Source organism: Hylobates moloch, unplaced genomic scaffold (assembly GCF_009828535.3).
Source record: "Hylobates moloch isolate HMO894 unplaced genomic scaffold, HMol_V3 SCAFFOLD_20, whole genome shotgun sequence".
Classification (NCBI taxonomy): domain Eukaryota; kingdom Metazoa; phylum Chordata; class Mammalia; order Primates; family Hylobatidae; genus Hylobates; species Hylobates moloch.
The window spans coordinates 42,600,235-42,621,142 of NW_026652295.1; the positions used below are offsets into that span (position 1 = coordinate 42,600,235).

The 20,908-nt window shown below is 55.9% G+C and overlaps 3 protein-coding genes across 9 annotated transcripts; 1 reads left to right on the top strand and 2 right to left on the bottom strand.

Annotated features, from left to right (window-relative positions):
- Nucleotides 1-89: 89 nt before the first annotated feature.
- SLC35B2 (solute carrier family 35 member B2) lies at nt 90-3,535 on the bottom strand. 5 transcript variants are annotated; one of them, XM_032141172.2, is made up of 4 exons: nt 3,402-3,535; nt 2,674-2,867; nt 2,331-2,485; nt 90-1,640 (listed from the first exon to the last, which is right to left on the bottom strand). In XM_032141172.2, exons 1-4 carry the CDS (start codon nt 3,410-3,412, stop codon nt 702-704), a joined length of 1,299 nt encoding a protein of 432 aa, XP_031997063.1. In that variant the 5' UTR covers nt 3,413-3,535; the 3' UTR covers nt 90-701. The 5 variants fall into 5 exon arrangements, with proteins under 5 accessions (XP_031997063.1, XP_031997065.1, XP_031997067.1 ...); XM_032141173.2 differs by lacking the exon at nt 3,402-3,535 and adding an exon at nt 3,259-3,346 and having other exon boundaries at nt 91-1,640; XM_032141174.2 differs by lacking the exon at nt 2,331-2,485 and having other exon boundaries at nt 3,402-3,494.
- A 630-nt stretch (nt 3,536-4,165) lies between these two features.
- NFKBIE (NFKB inhibitor epsilon) lies at nt 4,166-11,705 on the bottom strand. The gene is given in 7 exon segments (XM_032141171.2): nt 4,166-5,301; nt 6,061-6,300; nt 6,469-6,557; nt 7,584-7,806; nt 8,499-8,601; nt 10,923-11,563; nt 11,565-11,705. Coding segments are annotated over 7 exon segments (1,503 nt in total). The 3' UTR covers nt 4,166-5,235.
- A 4,551-nt stretch (nt 11,706-16,256) lies between these two features.
- TMEM151B (transmembrane protein 151B) lies at nt 16,257-20,569 on the top strand. 3 transcript variants are annotated; one of them, XM_058432230.1, is made up of 3 exons: nt 16,766-16,854; nt 17,405-17,557; nt 19,081-20,569. In XM_058432230.1, exons 2-3 carry the CDS (start codon nt 17,546-17,548, stop codon nt 19,645-19,647), a joined length of 579 nt encoding a protein of 192 aa, XP_058288213.1. In that variant the 5' UTR covers nt 16,766-16,854; nt 17,405-17,545; the 3' UTR covers nt 19,648-20,569. The 3 variants fall into 3 exon arrangements, with proteins under 3 accessions (XP_058288212.1, XP_058288213.1, XP_058288211.1); XM_058432229.1 differs by lacking the exon at nt 17,405-17,557 and having other exon boundaries at nt 16,257-16,854; XM_058432228.1 differs by having other exon boundaries at nt 17,405-20,569.
- Nucleotides 20,570-20,908: the final 339 nt, after the last annotated feature.

Below are 20,908 nucleotides of genomic sequence, written 5' to 3' on the forward strand. Positions count from 1 at the left end.
ATACAGAATACCAGTGAGTCTTCAAGGAGTTCACACACTGAAGCTGAAGGCAGTTTGGAAAAACTACCATATAATAATGCCCTTTCAGTCAACCAAAACACAGGACCAAGTCCACTGCAGTAATTTAATTTAATAAAATAAAATTATAAGAGCAAAAAGTTACATTTCTAAAGTACCAAAACCTGCAACGGGCTCATGGAACAGAGCCTAGGGATCCAGGACATAGGAGGTGGTGGTGCTGGACAAGGCTCTGCATCCCCTTTCCTCAGCACAGCACCATCTTCACTTCACCCTCCCGGGAGAGCAGCATTGGAGCCTACACCGCTTGTGCTTTTCTCACCAGGGTAAGAAATGCAGGTATTACGGAGTCTGGAAGGTGGCAGAGCACAGCTAGGGCAAGACTTAAGGGAACTTGTGGGAGGGGGAACTGTGGAACCTACCTATGCCCTCTTGACCCCCAAACCCCTCACTGAGGACTGTCTACCCTGGGGCTCGGGATAAACTGCTTACTGGAAGATGGATGACTTAAGGCAAAAGGGAAGGCTGCCTCCTGGGCTCCCCCACCCCCTACTGCAGAGCTGGTCTGTGATACTGAGAAAACACCTGCATTTTGCCCTTTGAGCCAGCTCCTTCAGAGCTTACAGTAGAAGGGGATGCTGAGAGGGTCCTATTTCACTTCACCCCTCAGGCCCTCTCCACCCTCAAACCTTCTGCACAGGAGACTCGACAGGCACAGCCTTCTTTCCCCGTTGCTTTAGACGGCCCCGTGCATAGACTCTGAGCAGGAGGGCAGCAAAGACCACAGCCACCCCCAGCCCTCCCACCACAGTGACAGTGTGGCCGTAGAGAAGGCAGGAAAGAAGGATGGCAAAGGCCTGGCGGAGGGTCATGATGATGGTGAAGACAGCAGCCCCAAACTGCCCAATGGTGTAAAAGATGAAGAGCTGGCCACATGCGGAGCAGATGGAGAGTAGCAGGGCATGGGCAGCAAACTCACTGTGTCGCCCCATGAAGCGGGTTCCCTCCAGGAGGGCCCCCTGTTCTAGCAGTGAGCCTACTGTGAAGAGGCAGGAGAAGAAATTGACCCCAAACATCATCTGCACCGATGACATCTTATAGGCAAACAGGGCATCCTGCCAGTTTGAGGTGAAGCTGTCAAAAGCAATATAACCTGCCAATAAGATGAGGCCTGAGAGTGTGGTGGCTGGGGAGCTGCGGGGCTCTGGTCCGCTGGATAGCAGAAACATGCTGACCCCAATGGAGATGAGGGTGGCTGTCAGGTACTCCCAGTGTTCGTAGCTGCGCCGAGACACAAGCTTTCCCATCAGCATGACAGGGATCACCTTAGAGGCCTTGGCCAGCACCTGGGTGGGGAAGCTGACGAACTTAAGAGCTTCGTATTGGCACCAGCTGCTAAGCACATTGGACAGGCTCGCAAAGGAGTACCGGTACATGGGTGCCCCATGCCGGGGCTGCTTGCAGAGAACACAGGAGAGGCCAGCCACCATCAGTGCCAGCACTCGGTTCATTAGCACCAGGAACTGCGAGTCCGTAAAGCGCTCACCCGGTGATGTGGCTGTGGCCCCATAGCTGCGGGTCATCACTCTTTCCTGCAGCACACCCCAAGTCAGGTAAGACACCTGTTGGGGAAGGTAGAGACAAAGGAGACAATAAGATAATGAAAAGGTGGACAATTGACCTCTCCCTCTTCAGGATGATGCCTAAGTGATTCAAAGGAAAATACACACTTTTTGGTTCCTCTGTAGAAGTTTCTTCTCCCCTCCTTAGTCTGGATTCACCTTGTAGGGAATCAACTGTGTGTGAAAAACCAATTCAGGGAGGCAAGAACTCTCAGAATTGGGTATCTGTAGTTCAACATGATATTCAAGGTGGCACTAGTACCCACTGCAAAATGCCATGGGGTCAGCATCTTAGCATTCTCTCACATGCAGTACTGGGGGAAGGCTGAATGGCTCCCCCACAATTTTATCAGTGCGTTTACAGTATGTGAGACACCAGTGCAGGAAGGAAGTATAATAACGGCACAGTAGAAATCACAGAGAACAGGGCAAGAGGAGTCCTCTCTTCTGCACTAGACATCTTGAAATAACAGCATGAACTTTCAGTACCAGTGCTGGAGAGGAGAAAAGGAGGAAAGAAAAGAGCATTTCCCCCAAACACCTCAAAGATGGAGGTGCAGTGTGCCCCGGGGAGGAGGACACGAAACACACCAACCAGCAAAACTCTGGGACTGGTAAAATGGAAACCTTCACAGAATCCCTGCCCACCGGCATCCAACCCAGGAAGAGAGGCTGAGCCCACCTACCCACCTGGAGCCCTGTGGCACAGAAGAGCAGCTTCAGGGCCTGCCACATCGGGGTGGTCTCTGCCGCCTCTGTTCGGGGCGCCAGGGGAACCTCATCAGAGGCCTTGGGCTCATTGCCAAACACACAAGCTTTCACCAGGGGAAAGCAGAGGCCCCTACCTGAAGAAAGCACACACAGTCAAGCCCCAAATCTTCTCCATAGCACTTCATCTTCCCCAGAGCAGCCAGCCTGCCCTGCTGTCCGGCCTACCGTCCTCCCGCCCTCTCCAAGTCATATCCCGTTTGGACTGCTGGCCAAATACCCTCCTTCCCGACCTAGCTCACTTCCCCGCCCTTTCTTCACACACCAGTCTCCAGGTAGTTCTTCCGCCTGAAGTACTGCACCAGGAGGTAGCCAGGTACCATAAAGCTGGCATAGCCAGCAGCATTCACCACAAATCGGAAGAACCATAGCTGGGTCCATGACTCCGGAGGGGCTTCGGGAGTCTCCCCACCTGCCCCTAGGGAGGGGAACGCAGCCAGCACCACCACTGCCCACCATCTGTAAGGAAAGCGGACATAAAGATTAGGGCGCAGCTCCTCATCCCCTCCGCCCTCCAGAGGGGACCACACTGGAGTAGTGCCCGGAGTCTCCTCCCCGCCCCCTCTGCTGCAGCTCCGGCCCGGACAAAGAGCCTCTCTCTCTCTCTCTCTCTCTCTCTCTCTCTCGGGGAGGGGGTGCGCCGGCACTGGCCAGGCAGAGCTTCCTCCCTCCCCGGGGGCGGATCCGCCCCTTTGGCCACACAGGTCTCCTCTGTTCCCTCCAGCGCTAGCCGGCTGCTCAGGTCAGAGGCAGCGCCCCTTCCCCCACCCTCCCCTCCACGTTCCCGGGGCGTCAGGGTCCCTAGCCCCTCCGCCCGGAGCTCCCCAAGAAGCACAAAACCAAGCCGCACCCCCCATCCCCGCTGGCTCCGGGCAGCGATATGCTGGCCGACGGCCGAGCAGCCGGGACCCCACCCGGCCCCCGTGCCGAGGCGCGGCAGTCACGTGGCCCGGGGGCTCGGTCACGTGAGCTCGCCGCTGCCCTAGCCCCCACCTGGCGTCCATGGTCCAGGCCGCGTGGGGTGGAGGGGGACCGGGGAATGCGAGTCCCCGGGCCGCGCGCCCCCTGCGCTCCCGCCGCCGCCGCCGCCTCCAGGAGCGGCCAGCGAGCCAGCGGCCAGCGGAAGTGCCGCGCTCTTCCCGCCTCCCTCCCCGCGGCCCCCTCCGCCCCTGCCGCGACCACGCAGCGCCCCGGGCCGCCGCCGGGCCACAGCGCCCCCGCGCGGCCCGGAGGCAGACGCGGCTCGGGTTCCGGGGACCTGGGCTGCCCCTGGGCGCGGGGAGCCCCAGCCCTGAAGAGGCGCCCGCTCGGCGCGTCCCCTGTGCTTCGTCATCGCCCTTCATAAGCATCCCAGAGGTCATGGTGACCATTGCCATCTTGTGGAGAGGACATTGAGGCTCTGCATCCCAAGCCCCTCCTCTGTGTTAGTTTCCCCGTTTTCTGACAGGATGAAGGTGTCTCCTTCCTTTGTTGGCTGGGTAGTAATTCTGTCCCACTTCCCATGATCTTCGAGGCTCTACATGGCCTCGCCCGCGTTCCTCGCCCACTCACTCGCCCGCTGTGAAGCCCCACTGGCTTGCTCTCAGTTCCTCTAATTCACAGGCTTTCCCCCAAATGCTCTGCCCCCATCCCTTTCCTCATCCTTCCATCCCAGTTGAGATGATAGACCTCAGGCAGAGGTTCCCGGACCACCCAAAGCATGACCCTCTACCGACTCTATCCTTTTCCTTCCCACTATTCTTTTCCCTTCATAGCACCCACTGCAACTTGTAAGGACATCTTTATTTGGATGTTTATGCTTTTAACGGCTGTCTCTCTCACTGGATGAGACGCTCCAAGTGGTCAGCGACTGTGCTGGTTTATTGCCCCACGCTCTTCATGCCAGCATAGGGGTGACCTAGCAGGGCCCTCGAAGGTGAGGAATGGGAAAAACGTGGAGTCAGCTCCCTTGTGCCCAGCCTCCCTGGGTTATCCCTGTCCCCAGGCTCCTCCTCCATCCTCCAGATGGCAACCCCTAGGGCAGTGGTGAGGGCTCCAGGGCGTGTGTCCTCTCATTCTTCCTCCTGTCCCTCCATCCCCCATCATTTCCACAGCAAGGACAAGGGTCTGTGCTGGACACAGAGAAAGGCCTGGAACTACTGGCCTCTGACCTCACCCAGCAAGGCCCTACCGTGCTCAGGGGACAATTTCCTTCTCTCTGCTTCCACCACAAAGTCACAGGGCAGGCCTGTCTAAAAAGCCCCAATGCACACAGACGTGCATGCGCGCAAAACAGCTCTAGAAGGGAAAAACTTTTTTTAACGTCTCTGCCATTTTAGTGTCATGTTACTGAAACTTCCTTTCCCCAGTGGCTCAGTTCAGAGCCTTCTCTGTGAAGTCTTTAAACAACAGTGTTTCAGGGTCCTCAACAGCAATAAGATGGGACACCTCTCAGGGTTCTGCTTGCTCCTATTTCAGTCTCTTCTCACTCAGGAGAGTCCGTGTTTCCTACTGGTTGGCAGTTTCAGGCTGATCCAACATGGGTAGAAACAAGAGCACCTGCCATTTTCAAGAGAGGCAAACAGGCTTCACCCAGGATACCTGGGGCTTTGGGGGTCTTCCAAGAATTCCTGTCCACCTGGAAAGCTCTTCCTTCCAGACTGGCTCTCTCCCACTTGCAGTCCCTCCTCCTCAGCTCAGGACTGTACTGGCTGGCCCCAGGCTCTGGCCACAGCAGTCCCTAGGGCACCAGAAGAGCACACAGCCTGGGCCCAAACTGCAGCAGTTATGACTCCGGCTTCCAGATGGAAAGAGGTGGAGCCCTGAGGATCCCAGACCCTGCCTGGCTTCAGTCGGTACACAGCAGCAGTTTCCCTGAGATCTTCAGGTCATCAAAGGGCAAAAGGACAAGGGACTGAGAAGGAGAACGGAGAGAAGCAAGATCAGAGGACATAGGAAAAAGCGACTTGGGAAAGGGGACCCAGGGAAACCTGTTGGGCCACTCCCTCCCCACCAAATGACAGTTGAAGACCATCAGGGAACAAATCTTCATACGAATCCTCAAAATAGTGGCCCCTCTGGGCTTGGCAGAGCCCCGAGGACTTAGGCAAGCCTTCCTTTTCTAAGATAACGCCAGAATATCCGAGTTAGGAGAGACTTTAGAGGTGATCCACCCATGGACCTGGAGTTGTTTGTTGTTGTTGGGGGGTGGTGGAGGGGGTGCTGGCTACTCGCAGAACATTTAGGTTTCTTTTTTACACTGAACATTTAAAAATAGGAAAGACTGTACAGAAAATCTGAGTTTCACCTCTCAAAAAAGTCCAAGACCAGGAAAAACTGGGCCTACATTCCTGCTCTGTCAGCCTTTGCTGAAGCTGAGTACAGAGACCCTCAGGGATGGCTCTCTGGGTTCTTATAGGCCTCACCACACCATGGTCTCATACCTGGCCAACTTCGCTGATTCACTTTAACTGCAGGGTCCCGGTAAGAGTCCAAATTTGGCTGCCTGGTCCTGACCAACTAAGGAAACAGGCTCAAGTTCCCACAGTTGGTCAGTGGCAGAGTCCTGGTTATACCCCAGGACTCCTGGCTCCCTGGCCTTTTCAGCTAATGACAGAACCTCTCTCTGCTATGGGTGTGCGAGGCCCTGGAAAGCAAAGCATATGCCACTTACTTCCTCAGTCAGGTCCTGGGGCGTCTCATCCTCCACATTCCGCAGCAGGGAGTCAGCACCCGCCTTGCACAGAGTGGATGAGATGCCCATGAGACCCCGGCCAGCTGCCAGGTGCAGGGGTGTGCACCCGTTCAGCATGCGGGCATCTACCTGGGCACCAGCCTGGAGCAGGAACTGTACCAGGCCCCGCTCTTGGGTTTCCACAGCCAGGTGCAGCGCTGTCTTCCCACTGGTGCCCTCCTGGGGAGGAATAAGGATGTCAGCCAGGGTCCTCAGAGGCAGTGTGCTGGGCCTGGGCTCTGGGTAAGGAGGTGAATGCCACCTCTTCTGACTGCTGGGCAGGGGACTTGGGGCTGTGTCAGGTAGGGGCAGGCCCTGGGCTGGGCAGTGCTTTGCTGGCTGCCTCACCTGCACATCAATGTCAGCTCCATTCTGAAGCAGCAGTTCCATGAGTGGTTGGTTCTTCTGAAGGGTGGCAATGTGGAGACAAGCCAGACCTGGGATGGGGTGAGGGTGAGGGTGAGGGTGAGGGCTGCTGATCTGCATCCAGCAACTCCCTCTCTCCTGGGACCTCCCTACCACTCAGCCCCAAGGGACTCACAGCCCACTCAATGTCTCTAATCACAAGACTGTTAAAATGCAAACCCCAAAACCCCCTCAAAAGTCTAAGGGGAAAGGAACTCAAAGTTTCCACCTTTTCAGAGTCATGTTATTGAAACTTTCATGCTTCAGGGGTCAGGCTGCTGAGTGACACCCCCAAAGAACACCCTCCTTCTATACACAAACTACAACACACACACAACCTGCCTTCAAGCCCAGTCTGAAAGCCACCTTTTCTGAAAAGCCACCTCAGATCCTTATACCCCCAGCCCTTTCTCAGGGGCCACTTCCTTCTGTGCTCCTCTGGCCTTTTTGCTCTCCTTTCTGGTCTGGACACTCCCGACCCTTGCTTAGTAATAGAGATTTCGATTCAAATTTACATTCTTCACCTCCTTCAAGGCCCTATTCAGATGTCACTGGCTCCAGGAGGCCTTCCCGGATCACCCTATTTAACAATCATATCAACTCTCCTACTCCCCACATTCCTTCCTCTCACTCTGCTCTACTTTTTACTACAGCACTTACTTCCTTTTAACATATTACATAGTTCACTTCTTATATTTATTGCTCATCTCAGTCTTTCTCTGTTTTACACACAGATGCAAGTGTAGCTCCTAGGAAAATGTCTGGCACATAGAAAACCCTCAGTACATTTCTGTTGAATGAATGAATCAGGTCATCTAATCTCTATTAAACTAAGTATCTTAAGGGCAAGATTTAGTTTTCTGCTCAGCACGTAGTAGGTACTGGTTAAATTCGAAATCAAATCATCCATTCATTCATCTGGTGAAGATGTACTGAATATCTATGTGCTTACAGTGGGAGGGGCACCAATGGACAAGCTGGGACCCTCCCTTCCCCAAGAGTGGGGTCCCTATCTCCTATGCCCTCCTCATCCCACAGGCCCTTAAGACTGTCCACACCTTGCCAGTTTTGCAGCTGGAGGTCCAGAGAGTGAGATGTTCCTCTGCCTGGCTCTGGCCGCCCCTCCAGCAGGCAGCGGGCACAGGCCAGGTGCTGGCGCTGGCAGGCCACATGAAGGGCTGTGTCACCATGCCGGTCCTGTAGTGCCCGGCTGGCCCCTTTCAGCACCAGTGCCCGAACTGCACCCGGTTGGTCCAGATGTACAGCCAGATGGAGTGCTGTCTGGAGGCACAAATAGAGGGTCATGGGGCCACTGCAGCATGCTCCCACCTCTGGGAACATGCTTGGGCTCAAGAATCACCAGCTGCCAGCATCTTCTTTGAAAGCAGCTTATAAGGGCCATAGCCTGTTTTTTTCCAAGGAAATACTACCAAGCCCTTCCCCTGTCACACCCCTCCTCCAGCAAGCTCTTGGTATCCCAATTCTGGAAGCAAGGTGAAGAAAGTAGCTCCCTGCTTTTCCTGTAAGTCACCTTAGGCCCTGGAGAAAGGACATGTAGGAGATGAGTCTAGCCCCTCACTGTGGGGAGACCTCTGTTACCCCCAGGGGTTAGGCTGCAGGAGGAAAGATAGAGGCACCAGGCAGTCTCTCCCTGGAAAAACTCTCTGTTAAGGCTCCATTCAGATGGCATCTCCTCTGTAAGCCTTCCCTGGCTGCTGCACACAGACACTGGACCCTACAACTGCTCGTATGTGTCTCTATCACAACTCTTGTCACCAGGCTGAGTCCCCCAGCCCAGGATGCAAGCACCTCAGGACAGAGGCCATGTCTTACTTGGGTCTGTCTCCTCAGTTTCTAGCTCAGTGTCTGGCATCTGGTTTCCTAAGTGAGCAGCCTTTGGACTGGTGTGGCTGCTGGGGATGGCTGCCAGGGCACAAACAGGTAGCTGGGCATAACCCTCTCTCGCCACCAACCTGGTAAAGGTTATTTTGAATGTCCAGGACCTCCTGGGGCAGCAAAGCCAGGCAACAGAGCAGCACCGCTGGGGCCTCGTGAATCACTGCCAGGTGGACCAGCCTAGGGGAGCAGAGGCGGGGCTTAGAGTTAGGGCCCAGGCCAGAGAGAGTGGGTTGCGGTCTTGGGGTTAGAAGAAACACATCACACTTTTAACTAGCTACCCATAGGGTAGGTCCAGGAAGTGAGAGTGTAGGCCAGGAAGTGAGGGTTGGTGTGGGAAGCCAGGATCCTAGGGTTGGAGCTCCAAGTTCCCACTGCTGGCCTTCAGGAGGGCCTTGGCTGGGTGGGCATGTGGGAAGGGTGCTGACAGGACAACGGCCTTCCTGTCCAGCCTGCCCACACCCACTCCTCTTTGCCCTCAGGGCTCTGCCCAGCCAGCTGCAGCTCAAAGCCAAATTGAAAGCTGCCGAAGTAGTCCAGAGGGGGTTTCCAGGGCTGAGCACCCCATCACCCCAGCACACAGGAAAGAAGGAGACAGTTGCAGGGTTACCCCGTACCCCCAAGCAACTCAATGTTACACATTCCAAGGGAGAGACACAGAAACTCTTGGAAGAGGAGCAAGGAGACAGTGCAGCATCCCGTCCTGCTGCCCTTCCCTGGGAGTCAAGAGGCACCTCTCAGATAGCACAGACCAGGTCGGGCCTAACAGAGGCCCTCCATTCCTGTGCGGACCTCCAAGAGGAGGTCTTTGTAGTGCAGAAAATGTATTTGTTGAGGGGGCCAAGAACCTTAATCTAGGGGTCATGGGGGCAGTTGGGAGGGGAAGTTCCAGTCTTAGGGTTTCCCCGCGTCAGGTGAGGAAAACGAAAGCCAGTGCTGGAGGGTCTAGGCCGGGACAGCTGCCTTGGGGCATTAGTGAGGGGGGTAGATTGGCTAAAAGGCCCATCTGGGCTGGGAAGGGGGCTGCTTGGGCAGGAGGGTGGCAGGCTTTGGCGGCAGGCAGCAGGAGAGGCCCAGGAGAGTGACGGAGGGAGGGAGGAACTGCTCTGGAAATCCCCTAGGCCAGGGCCTGCTCTCTGGGTCACATTCTTGCAGCCACCTCCCTCTCTCCCCCAGTATCCCCTCCTCCCACTTCCTCTTCCCACTTCCATACCTCCCACAGCCCAGACACCTCCAACAGAGGGAGGAAAGTGCCCCCTCCTCTCTGGGGACTCGCTGGGGAGCCCGGACACTTCTCCCCTCCACACACACACCCAGTCTGGACACAACACCTGCTTCTAACTAGAGATGGAAGAGGCTGGGGCTGAGAAGCTAATAAAAGACGGCAATGTCAAAAGTCCCCTTTCCTTGGATCAAAGGTCATCAGAGGTATCTTGCATGCAGCCCCCAAAACCTTGGGGTTCTGGGCCTGAGGGCTGGTGATCCAGGCAGAGTACAGAAAGGACTGGGTCACTCCTCTCCCACCCACTGGGTCCACCAGCTATCTTTATCAATGGCCACCCAGGATTAGGACCCTGCATCTCCAAAAAGCAGGTTAGGACAGCCACCTCCTGCCTCCCCTACTCCTATTTATATGAGCACCCTTGACCAGGGATTCCAGCCCTCCCCAACTCTATTTCTCATCCCCAGTTCCCAACCTTTCCCTTCTCTGTCAATGTTTTCTTCTTCCTGGGGGGCTAAATCCTCAACTGGCCAACCCATCCCACACAACTGCCTTTTACTTCAACTGCCCTCTGGCCCACTCCCACCAAACTCCATCTGGGTCTGGAGGAGGAAGGGTTCAGTGAGGGAGTAAGACACGACAGTTAGTGGGACTCGGGGGGCTCTGGAGGTAGAGGATGTCAGGGACACTGACTCTAGCCCTCACTTCCCCTTTCTTAGCAGAGGAGGAAGTAAGCTGGGGCAGCCAGCCGCCTATCTGTCTGCTGGGGCAACAGTGCCCAGCCTGGCTCACCGCCTCCTCCTGAGGACCAGCCCCAAACCTACACCCTGGTGGCACCCCCCCATGCTTAGCTTCCTGGCCCCGACTGGCAACCTGTAACTGGCACCTGTTGTTCCTTGAGACAGAGCATTCTGAGGTCAGGAACTGGGAATCCCAGATATTGAGCAAATAAGGATGTCCCCTTCCCCAGCAAGAAGAAACAAAAAAACTGGACTTGGTCAGGGGAATTTTCTCTTCCTAGGGGTGGATTACTGGTAGATTTCCAAGATGCTGGCTGGGTTAAGGGTCCTGCCGGCTCTGCCCACCCCGAAATGGGAGGACAGAGATGATTCCATGGCCTGGCTGGACCTCAAAAGTGGGCTGAGAGTTAAGTCTGGAGTTTGGAAGAGCGAATGGGGACTTGAAGGATCTTCGCGGGGGAGTGGGGGTGCCCGACCTGTTGCGGCTCTTGGGCAGGCCCGGAGTTAGCATCCCGATTCAGCCTGGCCCCCATACTCACGTGTCTCCGTCCTCGGAGATGTAAGTGAGTGCTTCCAGCTGCTGAGGGCTCAGCGCCCCCACGTGGGGGAGTGGCAGGCGTGGGGCCGGGTCCTCAGCCTCGGGGTCCCCCAGCAAGGACAGGGTCTCGGTGAGAGAGGAGGAGCCATAGGTGGAATCAGCCCGCTCCCCATCCGCGTCTTCCTTCTCCTGTGGTTCCTTGGCGGGCCCCGGAGGATGGGTGCAGGGCTGGGGGCTGCCGTCCGAAGGCCCGGAGGCTGGAGCGGAGGCGGACTCGGGTAGGGAGCGCAGAGAGCGCAGAGACTCAATGCCAGAGTCGTACTGGCTCTCGTCCGCCTCGTCCGGCCCCTTCCGCGCCTCCGACATGCCCGCGGCTCTGGACCGCGGGGGCCCGGTCTGAGCAGGATCCGGCTCCCGGCTCCGCCGCGTCGCCTTTCCGGGTTGCGGGTCCGCTTGGCAGAGCGGGCGCCCGGCCCGCGGCGGCTTCCTTCCCGGGCTGTGGGGCTCCGAGGGGCCGGAGCGCAGCCAGGACAAGGTTCGGAGCGCCGGCCAGGTCCACCCAGCGGTTACTGTGGGCAGCCGAACCGCCCGAGCGGGTCCTCCTCCTCGCCCCGCCCCTCCGGACCAACAGGGTCGCCTCACGCCGGATGGCCCCGCCCCCTCCCCGCCCCCGGCGGGCGCTTCCGGAAACAGGCCCCGCCTCTCCGGAATCCCCCTTCCCGGGCTCTGCGTAGGCTTGGAGTCTGTGGTTCCCGGGCCTTGACTCACTCCTTCGTTGATTCATTCACTCATTCATTCATTCACTCTTTCTCCCTTCCTCCTTCATTCCATTCATTAGTTCCACGCATGTACTGTTTCCTTCTTTCACTTCTATTTCTTAATTCATTTGTTTTATTTTTATTTTTTTATTTTTTTGACACGAAGTCTTGCTCCGTTGCCCAGGCTGGAGTGCAGTGGTGCGATCTCGGCTCACTGCACCCTCCGCCTCCTGGTTTCAACCGATTCTCCTGCCTCAGCCTCTCGAGTAGCTGGGACTACAAGTAGAGACGGGGGTCTCGCCACTTTGCCCACGCTGGTCTCGAACTCCTGGGTTCAAGCGATCTGCCTGCCTCGGACTCCCAAAGTGCTTGGATTACAGGCTGTGAGCCACCGGGCCCGGATCATTCATTTGTTTTAAAAGAAGTATCTATTAATTGTCTGTACAAGCTGGCATCTTTGGGGGAGGGCGTGTAGTCGATGGGATGGGGAAGCACTGCTTCCTATCCCCTGCCCATTTATCTCAATTTCTCTTGCTTTCTCATCTTTCCCTATCAGTGCCCAGGAGTATGGGTAGGGAAAGGGGACTCCCATTATCTTTAAAGGAGCAGTTCTCCTGGGTCTTGGAAGACAGTCTCCTGTGTCAACGACCCACATCACATGGAATTGGGCATGAAAATATTTTTTTGGAAAGAGCGTCTTCTCAGGGAAACTGTTGTCTAAAAAGCAAAGTGGTTGTGGAGTTTCTTCTTCCTCAAAGGGTGAAACCCTGGCCTTGGGTAGTTACAGTTTCTGGTCAACCCCAGCAGTCAAGGAAGTGGGGTCAGGTTGGGGAGGCCCCAGACATGCTGGGTTGCACTCTGCTCAGGTCCCCAACACAGCCCCAATCTTAGTCCCGAAACCTCTTTCCTCTTTCGCTGTCCCTGGGCCTAGGAAGGCCGTGGGAGCACCCCACTACAAGTGAGCCCTAAGCCCATGCCCCATGATTTATTCCCTCATTCCTCCCCACTATTCCAAGTGCTATCAGCCTAACGCCAGCAATGCCCCTAGAGGGTCATCCCCAAGGGAACATGTAGGTTTTCCATCTCCAGCATTGGGGAAAGGAAGGTGGAGGAGTGTAGACAGCAACGTTTTGCAGGGGGGAGGCCAGCTTTCCCACGGCCCTTCCCCTGCAACCTCATTTTATTCATCCATCATTCACCTACTTGACAAACATGTATGGAAGGTCTCCTGTAATGTCTGACATTGTTCTTTCTACTGGAAGCAAAACTGACTATCACAGTAATAACCAGTAACCACCCCCCGTGACCAACAAAAAGATCCCATGGTCCTAAAAAAGCTCCTTGGCAATTACAGCTCAGAGTGGTTGGGATAAGACAGAAGTGAGAACAGGGTGTTGTGGGGGCACACAGCGGGGCCAGCCACTCAGTGGGGTGAGAGGCAAGGAACGTTCCATTTGAACTGAGAATGGGAAGGGAAGAGAGATAGGGAGAGGAGAAGGACCTAGTCTCTCGGGGGTGATTGGAGGCAGAAGAGTTGGGGGAGGGCTGAGGGGAGAAGATGGCCCACTGTTCTTCAACCCCATGTAGGACCAGAGTGGGAAGGATGTGATGAGCATGAAGCCCAGTGAGGAGCCACGAGGGGAAAGGCCTGGGAAATTGAAGCATCTCCTTTCCTTGAGTCAGCATGATTTCAGATGTTCTCAATCTCCTCCCCTGACATGTTCCTCTCCAGTCCTCAAAGGTTGCAGCAAAAGTATAGTAATAAACTCCAGACCCAGGCCAACTGGGTTCAAAATTTGGCCGAGCGCGGTGGCTCACGCCTGTAATCACACCTATAAACTTTGGGAGGCTGAGGTGGGTGGATCATTTGAGGTCAGGAGTTCAAGACCAGCCTGGCCAACATAGCGAAACCTCATCTCTACTAAAAATACAAAAATTAGCTGGGCCTGGTGGCACATGCCTGTAATTAATCCCAGCTACTTGGGAGGCTGAGGCAGGAGAATCACTTGAGGGTAGAGGTTGCAGTGAGCCGAGATCGCGCCACTGCACTCCAGCCTGGGCAACAGAGTGAGATTCAGTCTAAAAACAAAAACAAAATAACCCACACGAAATCTGACACTATCATCCCCATTTTAGTTTTGGGAAACTGAGGCCCAGAGAGGTGAGTTGACTTGCTCAAGTTAAAATAGAAAGTGCAGAGATGGCTTCTGATCTAATCCAAAACTTTTATATATTTTTTAGTGAAACTTTCTTTTCTTTATCAAGATGTAAACCACACAGGGTGGGAGTGTCTGAGCCCTCCGCAAGGACATAAGAACTCAGGAGTGTGCAAGGACCTCCTTTTTATTCATACAGAGGCTGAATTTAAGGAAAAACCCACTCAACCCAGCCAGGTGTTTGGCCCTGAGCCGTAACAGGTGTGTGGCAGTCCCTTTTATGGCCACATGAGGTCAGCATTGAGTCACCCACTGGCCCCACTACCAGAGCCTGCACTTGACAGGAATCCTTTCCAACGCTCCAGGAATGGGGAGATCCGACCAGGGCAGTGTTATCTGAAAGGGTGACCTGGGGACTTTGACTTAAGCCACAGCATGGTTAGGGACTTGACCTCACCTCCTCAGCTCCAGTCTTCTCTGAGGCTGGGCCCCTCGTCTTTCTCTCTGTTGTTTTCTGGTTCCCTTTGGGCCCCTACTCCCCACCTCCACCCACCCCAGCTAGGCTCATCTTAAGGAAACAGGCCTGGTTTCCATGGTGACCAGCCGGTCAGCTGGCTCCTTCCACCGCCCCCTGCCTCACTCCCCTTTCCTGTAGCTTCCAGGGAAGGGTACTGTGTGTGAATGGAGAAGGCAGGAGTAGCCTTTTGTCTCTTGGGAGCTCTAGGGTTGGCCAAAAAGAGCTAAACTGTCCCTCCTCCAAAGCCCTTTGAAGTGGAGACAGGAAGGCAGTGGGGGGTGGGTGTCAAGAGGCAGATTATGGCGCCTAAATGGGGAGCACGAGAGGATCCTCTGTGGGTTTGGAAAGGCCAAGGTTAGGGGCTCTGTTCTCTGTGGGCAGTGAGGACTGAATTGCGTGGAAGGGGTTGAAACTGGAACAAGAGGGGCTGGAGTTAGCTGTGAGGCCAGCTTCCCAAAAAGCATGGGTGGGAGATGCTGGAATGAGCCACCAAGTGAGATTCTGCCTCTGCTAAGGGAGTGAACAAGACCCCCGCCTCTTCTGGATAGCCGCCTTCCTCTGGGCAGGGAGAATGGACCCATCAACCTGCAGAGGACCATGCAGGCTGGATAGCTCTAAGCAATAGGTGGAGAGAGCCACCTTCACCTCACCTGGAAAGAGAAGAGTAGTAAAATGAAGGCAGGGCCAGGAGTGGGGCTAGAGGGGTGGGAGCAGTGGCTCTCCTGTCCCCAATAAGGGGAAGGAATATCCTGGGCAGATCAGTGTGTTTGTACCCTATCCCCCAAAATCAGACATCGAGGCTTTGCCCCAAACTAACTTCCTACCCACAAATATTCCCCATAGATTTTGAGTGGGAAAGATCTGAATTCTAGGACTAGCTCTGTGAGTGCCAGCAGGTGACCTTGAGTAAGGCATTCACTCTCCCTCTGCCTTGGTTCCCTGTGAGTAATTGGGGAGAACAGTTACTATATGTCAAAGACTCTAATGACACATAGTAGGATTCCACAGTGACTGTGTATGCACAAGATTGATCATGCATGGCTTTTATTATATTCTTCATAATGGTTGTTTTTCATGTTCTTTTCTCCCCATTAGAATTTGTGCTCATGTTCTTTTCTCCCCGTTAGACTTTGTGCTCCTTGCGAGAAGGAAACTGTGTTTCATTTCTGTATGGGGCACACAATAGGTACCCAACACCTGTTTACTGAATGGAGACATCCAGGAATGAATGAATGAATAAATGTCAGGGTCCTTCCTGCTGTGCCAGGGGATAAAGGGAAAAGCAGTGTGGGGTGGATGGCCTGAAAGGATAGGCTGCCTGCAGAGCTCAGCCTGGCCTGCTTCCTACACCCACAAGTCAGAGCCTTAGAAATTGTCCAGTCAACTTCCTCACTCTGCACAGTTGAAGAAATTAAGGCTCAGAGAGAGGAAGGCACTTGCCCAAGGTCACGTAACTCCTTAATGACAGAGACAGAATTGAGAATTAGAACTCAGGTTTCCTGCCCTCCAGCCTAGGGCATTGCACACACTTCACTGCTTCTCTGGAGTTGTTCTTTTAGGGAAGGAAGATGGTTCAGTGAAGGCCAGTTCCAATGCCCTCCCCTCTGCCCTCTGTTAGTCCTTTCCCACATCTAGCTTCAATCTCTTCCCTTTCCCCCTATTCCATTCCTCTGGAAGTCTAGCTTCTGCCTTAACCCTTCACCACGCAACTGGGAGTAAGGATCTTCCCTAGGGTTCCAAGAATCAATTTCCTCTCCCCACTCCTGTGCCCCGGGAACTTGGAGGAACCAGAGATGTGTGTGTTGGGGGTGCTGTTGGTTGAACCTCGGGCACCTAGTCCACGGGGAACAGATGGAGAGGGGTTGCGGCATAGATTCTCCCAGGATGGGAGCGCGGGAGGGAGGTGCAGTGAGCAGGGCTGGGAGCAGGGAAGAGGTGTGGGGAGTCCCTGTTGCTTTACCCCTTCGGGGGGTGGTTATTAGGTAGGCTTGGGAAGGCGGAGTTTGGGGGGCTGGGGGCGGGGCTCAGCTGCGCTGGGAGGAAAGGGGGGGCGCGCTGGCTCCAGCTCGGCTCAGACAAAAGGCGGCGGCGGGAGCGGGCGGGAGGCGGAGCGGCGCCGCGAGGGCCTCAAGGTGACACCCGCCCCCGGCCCCGGCCCCTCCGGCCCGGCCCCCCAGCCTGCCTCCCACCCTCAGCCCCCAGCCCCTTACTCCCGGTGCCCTTTCCGGGCCCCCTCCCCCCCGGCGGGGGGTGGGGAGCAGCGAGGGCCCCGCCCCCTCCCGTCCTCTCCCCAGGGCCCGCGCAGGATGCCCCCGGCCCCTGGCAGCCCCCCGGGAGGTCCTGAGCTCGACGCGCCCCCTCTACGCCATGTCCCCCCCTGGCTCGGCCGCGGGAGAGAGCGCCGCCGGCGGCGGCGGTGGCGGTGGCGGCCCCGGGGTCCCGGAGGAGCTCACGGCGGCGGCGGCAGCGGCGGCGGCGGACGAGGGCCCCGCCCGAGAGGAGGTGAGAGTCTAGGGCGCCCCTTCCCCGGGCGCGGCCGCAGCCTGGCCCCCCCATCCCCCATCGCACGCGGCCCCCGCTGGTTCCGCCGCAGCGCGGCCGGCGCCCCGCACCCCGAGCCGGCCGCTGCAGCCGCAGTCCGCGCCGCCGCCCCCACCCGGCGGCCGGAGCTGTCCGCGGTGCCGGGGAAGGGGCCGCGCCGGGGGCGGGGCTCAGGGGTCCCGGGCAGGGGGAGGGGCCTAGGGGCGGAGCCTTGCGGACCCTGGGCTTATGAGAGAGGGGGCTATGCTCTACCGGGGTGGGGACGGTGGCGGAGATCCTGTCTCACAGAGGGGGATGCTACCTTGAAGGCCAGGAAGGGCGACTTGTACGGGCTACAGAACGAGGAGGGTACCATGGGGAAGTGTGGTGTTACCTGATCTGGGACCCTAAGGAGGTCAGATGTGTACAGGGGGGTCCCGCCTGTGGTCATGGGAAGTGTGTGTGTGTGTGTGTGTGTGGGGGGGGTGCACCTCTCTCTCACGCGGCTCCTGCTGCTTCCTCATCTCCCTAGTTGGGGTCCCTAGTCCTCAGTCCTCTGAACCTGAAGACAAAGAGACGGAGGAAAGTCCCAGGAGCACCCCCACTCCAGCCTCCCATGCACACTTGTGCACACGCATGCACCCTGTACTAGAGCAGAGGCACAGAAGCGGGGATGGGCCTGCAGGTAAAGCCCCTTTCAGAGGTACCCACATGGGGACAAGCACACAACCAGGTAGGCACACGAAGGGGCCCATATGTTCATACCTCCTAAGGACAAGGCTCCCCGAAAGGCACAGGTACCCTAATCTCCTTGTCCACATGTACTGTGTGCTATTTCCTAGCTCCCCTAACTATCCATACTTCTAGATCCAGGGCCCGATGCCTATTACTGTACTCTTCTTTTCCACTCTTTTCCTCTCTTTCCTGGCTGGCCTCTAGGTCAGGCCTGAGGAATTGAGAGGGTAAGTCAGGATCCCAGCAGGAGGTTGTGTGTGTGTGTGTTTGTGTGTGTGTGTGTGTTTGTGTGTGTGTGTGTGTGTGTGTGTGTTTGGTGGGGGATGGGTTCCTAAAACTAGACAGCAGAGAGGAGGGGTGGGAAAACAGAGGCCACTACAAGAAATCAAACTCAACACTCAATTAGGATGTGGCTGCTGGGGGCCAGCACCACGGTAGGCACCTAGGATGCAAAGAGAATGAAGCGTGAGCCCTCAGGAGTACCCAATGTAGTGGGGAGCCAGACATGTAAACAACTCCTGGGCCAACCCTGGGACAGAATGTGCCAGGAGCTTTAACAGGCTCCAGGAGAGTACCAAAAATAATTTTCTCTTGACAAATTGCTGGGCTTCAAACATCGTCCTCGCTACCCCGGTCCCACATCCCCTATGCCTGTCCTCTCCTCAGCCACATGCCTCTGCCCTTCTGGATACCTCCTCCTGGACTGCCTGCCGCTCAGGGACCCCAGCCCCCTCCCTCCCATCCTAGGACAAAGGGAAGGATGTCAGGGCGCAGGAGGGAGACTCACAGGGGAACCAGGGTCCAGAACATGAGGAATGAGACAGGGCCTGGGGTTCTCTGGAGGTCCTTCTCCAAAGGAGGTGTTAGGCTAATCGTGAGGGTTAGGGAGGTGGATGGGTCAGAGGGGATTAGCTCCTTTAGAACCTAGGACTGAAAAAAATCTGGAAATGAGGACCCCACTTGTTAAGTGGGGAGGTGATGTCAGTGGGTCCCTCCCCCTTTTCTAGAGGACCTGGAAGGGGTCTGGGCTGGGGACCTGCCTTCGCTGATGCCTGTCTGTCTGTCCTCCCCTGTCTTCCCTGTCCACATCTTCTCCTGTTTCATTGCCATCTTCGTGTTTGTCTTTGGATGCTCTCTGGGTACCATCCTATCCATCTGTGTTTGCTGCCTGGGCCTCCATCTCTGGCTCTGATCCTTCTCTGCCTCTTGGGGTGTCTCTCTCTGCACTTTCCGGTACTGGCAATCCGGTCCCCTTTCCTGTCCTCATGGCTTGCTCTGTGTCACTTCTGTTTCTACCTCTGGCCCCTGGCTCCCATCTTGGTCTCACCTTTTCTCTCCATACCCCTGTTTCTCTCTGCCTGTTATCTCTGGTGCTGGCCTCTGCCCCTCCATCCCTGTATCCATCTCTGTGCTGGGTCCTGCCTGCTCTCACTTCCCACTCATCTTGGCCCCTCTCCCTGCCCACCTGAGCAGCAGCGTCCCATCCAGCCCTCTTTCACCAAGTCCCTCTGCCGTGAGTCCCACTGGAAGTGCCTCCTGCTCTCGCTGCTCATGTACGGCTGCCTGGGGGCAGTGGCCTGGTGCCACGTCACCACAGTGACGCGCCTCACCTTCAGCAGCGCCTACCAGGGCAACAGCCTCATGTACCATGACAGCCCCTGCTCCAACGGCTATGTCTACATCCCCCTGGCCTTCCTGCTCATGTTGTACGCCGTCTACCTGGTGGAGTGTTGGCACTGCCAAGCCCGCCATGAGCTGCAGCACCGTGTTGATGTAAGCAGTGTGCGGGAGCGTGTGGGCCGCATGCAGCAAGCCACGCCCTGCATCTGGTGGAAGGCCATCAGCTACCACTATGTCCGCCGCACCCGCCAGGTCACCAGATACCGCAACGGAGACGCCTATACCACCACCCAGGTGAGGAGCTGGTGGGGAGTGCAGGACATTCAACATGGGAGGTGGCACTTACGTGCTGCCTCACTCCCTCTCCACCTCCCTGGGGGGAAGGTGGGAGGAGCAAAAGGCAGCAGCGAGCTCCCATGAGCATTGCAACAGCAGGGCAATAGCAACAACCATAATCATAACAGCAAAAACTGACTAGGAGCCAGGCTCTGCTCTAAGTATTTTACACACATCAAATCATTTATTTAACCTTCATAACAACCTTGTGAGGTAGGCAGGTATTCCCATTTTGCAGATGAGGAAACTGAGGCCTGGAGAGTTTAAGTAACGTGTCTAAGGTCAAATAGGCAGTATGTGGTGGAGATGAGACTTGCACTCAAGCAATCTGGCTCCAGGATCTATATACTGTTCAGTGCTTAATGGATCTATTTAGTGATTAATGGCAGAGTGTGGTGGCTCAGGCTTGTAACCTCAGCACTTTGGTGAGGCCGAAGGATCTCTTGAGCCAGGAGTTTGAGACCAGCCTGCCTGACGGCAACATAGTAAGACCCCATCTCTACAAATAATAAAAAGAAGTAGCTGGTGTGGTGGTATGCACCTGTAGTCCCGGCTAATCAGGAAACTGAGGTGGGAGAATCGCTTGAGCCTGGGCAGTTGAGGCTGTAGTGAGCTGTGATTGCCACAGTGCGAGACCCCATCTCCAAAACAAACAAACAAAAAAAAATAGTGCTTAATGGCTGGAGACGGCTTCACGTGCCCAGTATCATAGCATGCTCTTACCTGTTCAGTGAGGTGACTGCTACCGAGTTCTGTTTCACAGGTATGGACACCTAAACTCAGTGACTTGTCCAAAGTCTGCTGCTCTTAAGTGGTAGTGCTAGGCTCAATCCCAGCTTCCTGGATCTCAAGTTCAAGGGTCTAAGAGGAGGTGGGCATAGGAAGTCTCACTGAGAGTGGGCAGGTCAATCAGCACCTATTGTAGACTTGCCAGGATGAGACATATTGGGGTCCTGGAGGAGACGTTCCCAGATGCAGGCCATCTATCTCAGTATAAGGATCAATAGACAGAAGCCTGGGGCGGGTGAGAAGCAGGAAGGAGGCTGATGATAGCTACAGCGTGAACAGGGAGACTAGAGATACAGGGGTTCTTTAGGGAGTGCTTCTGGGGAACTCATTTGGAAACACAATTGTAAAAGGGAAGAAAGAAGAAGAGGAGGCTGTTTGTGGTGATGTGGGGGCACTTTGGAAAACAGAGGCAGTGGCAAATGGATCAGGCAAGCCAGAGCGGCAGTTCATGGCCAGGGCCTGACCCCTAGAGGAAGCAGGGCTTAGTTAAAATTTAAATGCCCGGCCGGGCGCGGTGGCTCACGCCTGTAATCCCAGCACTTTGGGAGGCCGAGGC

What these genes read in the sequence shown, in the direction of transcription:
- SLC35B2 (XM_032141172.2), bottom strand. An exon ending in GAAGAACTACCTGGAGACTG is followed by an intron (nt 2,486 to 2,673) that starts GTGTGTGAAGAA and finishes TGCTTTCTTCAG; the next exon opens with GTAGGGGCCTCTGCTTTCCC. An exon ending in TCTGTGCCACAGGGCTCCAG is followed by an intron (nt 1,641 to 2,330) that starts GTGGGTAGGTGG and finishes CTTCCCCAACAG; the next exon opens with GTGTCTTACCTGACTTGGGG.
- TMEM151B (XM_058432228.1), top strand. Translation starts at nt 18,586, where the DNA reads ATGTCAGTGGGTCCCTCCCCCTTTTCTAGAGGACCTGGAAGGGGTCTG.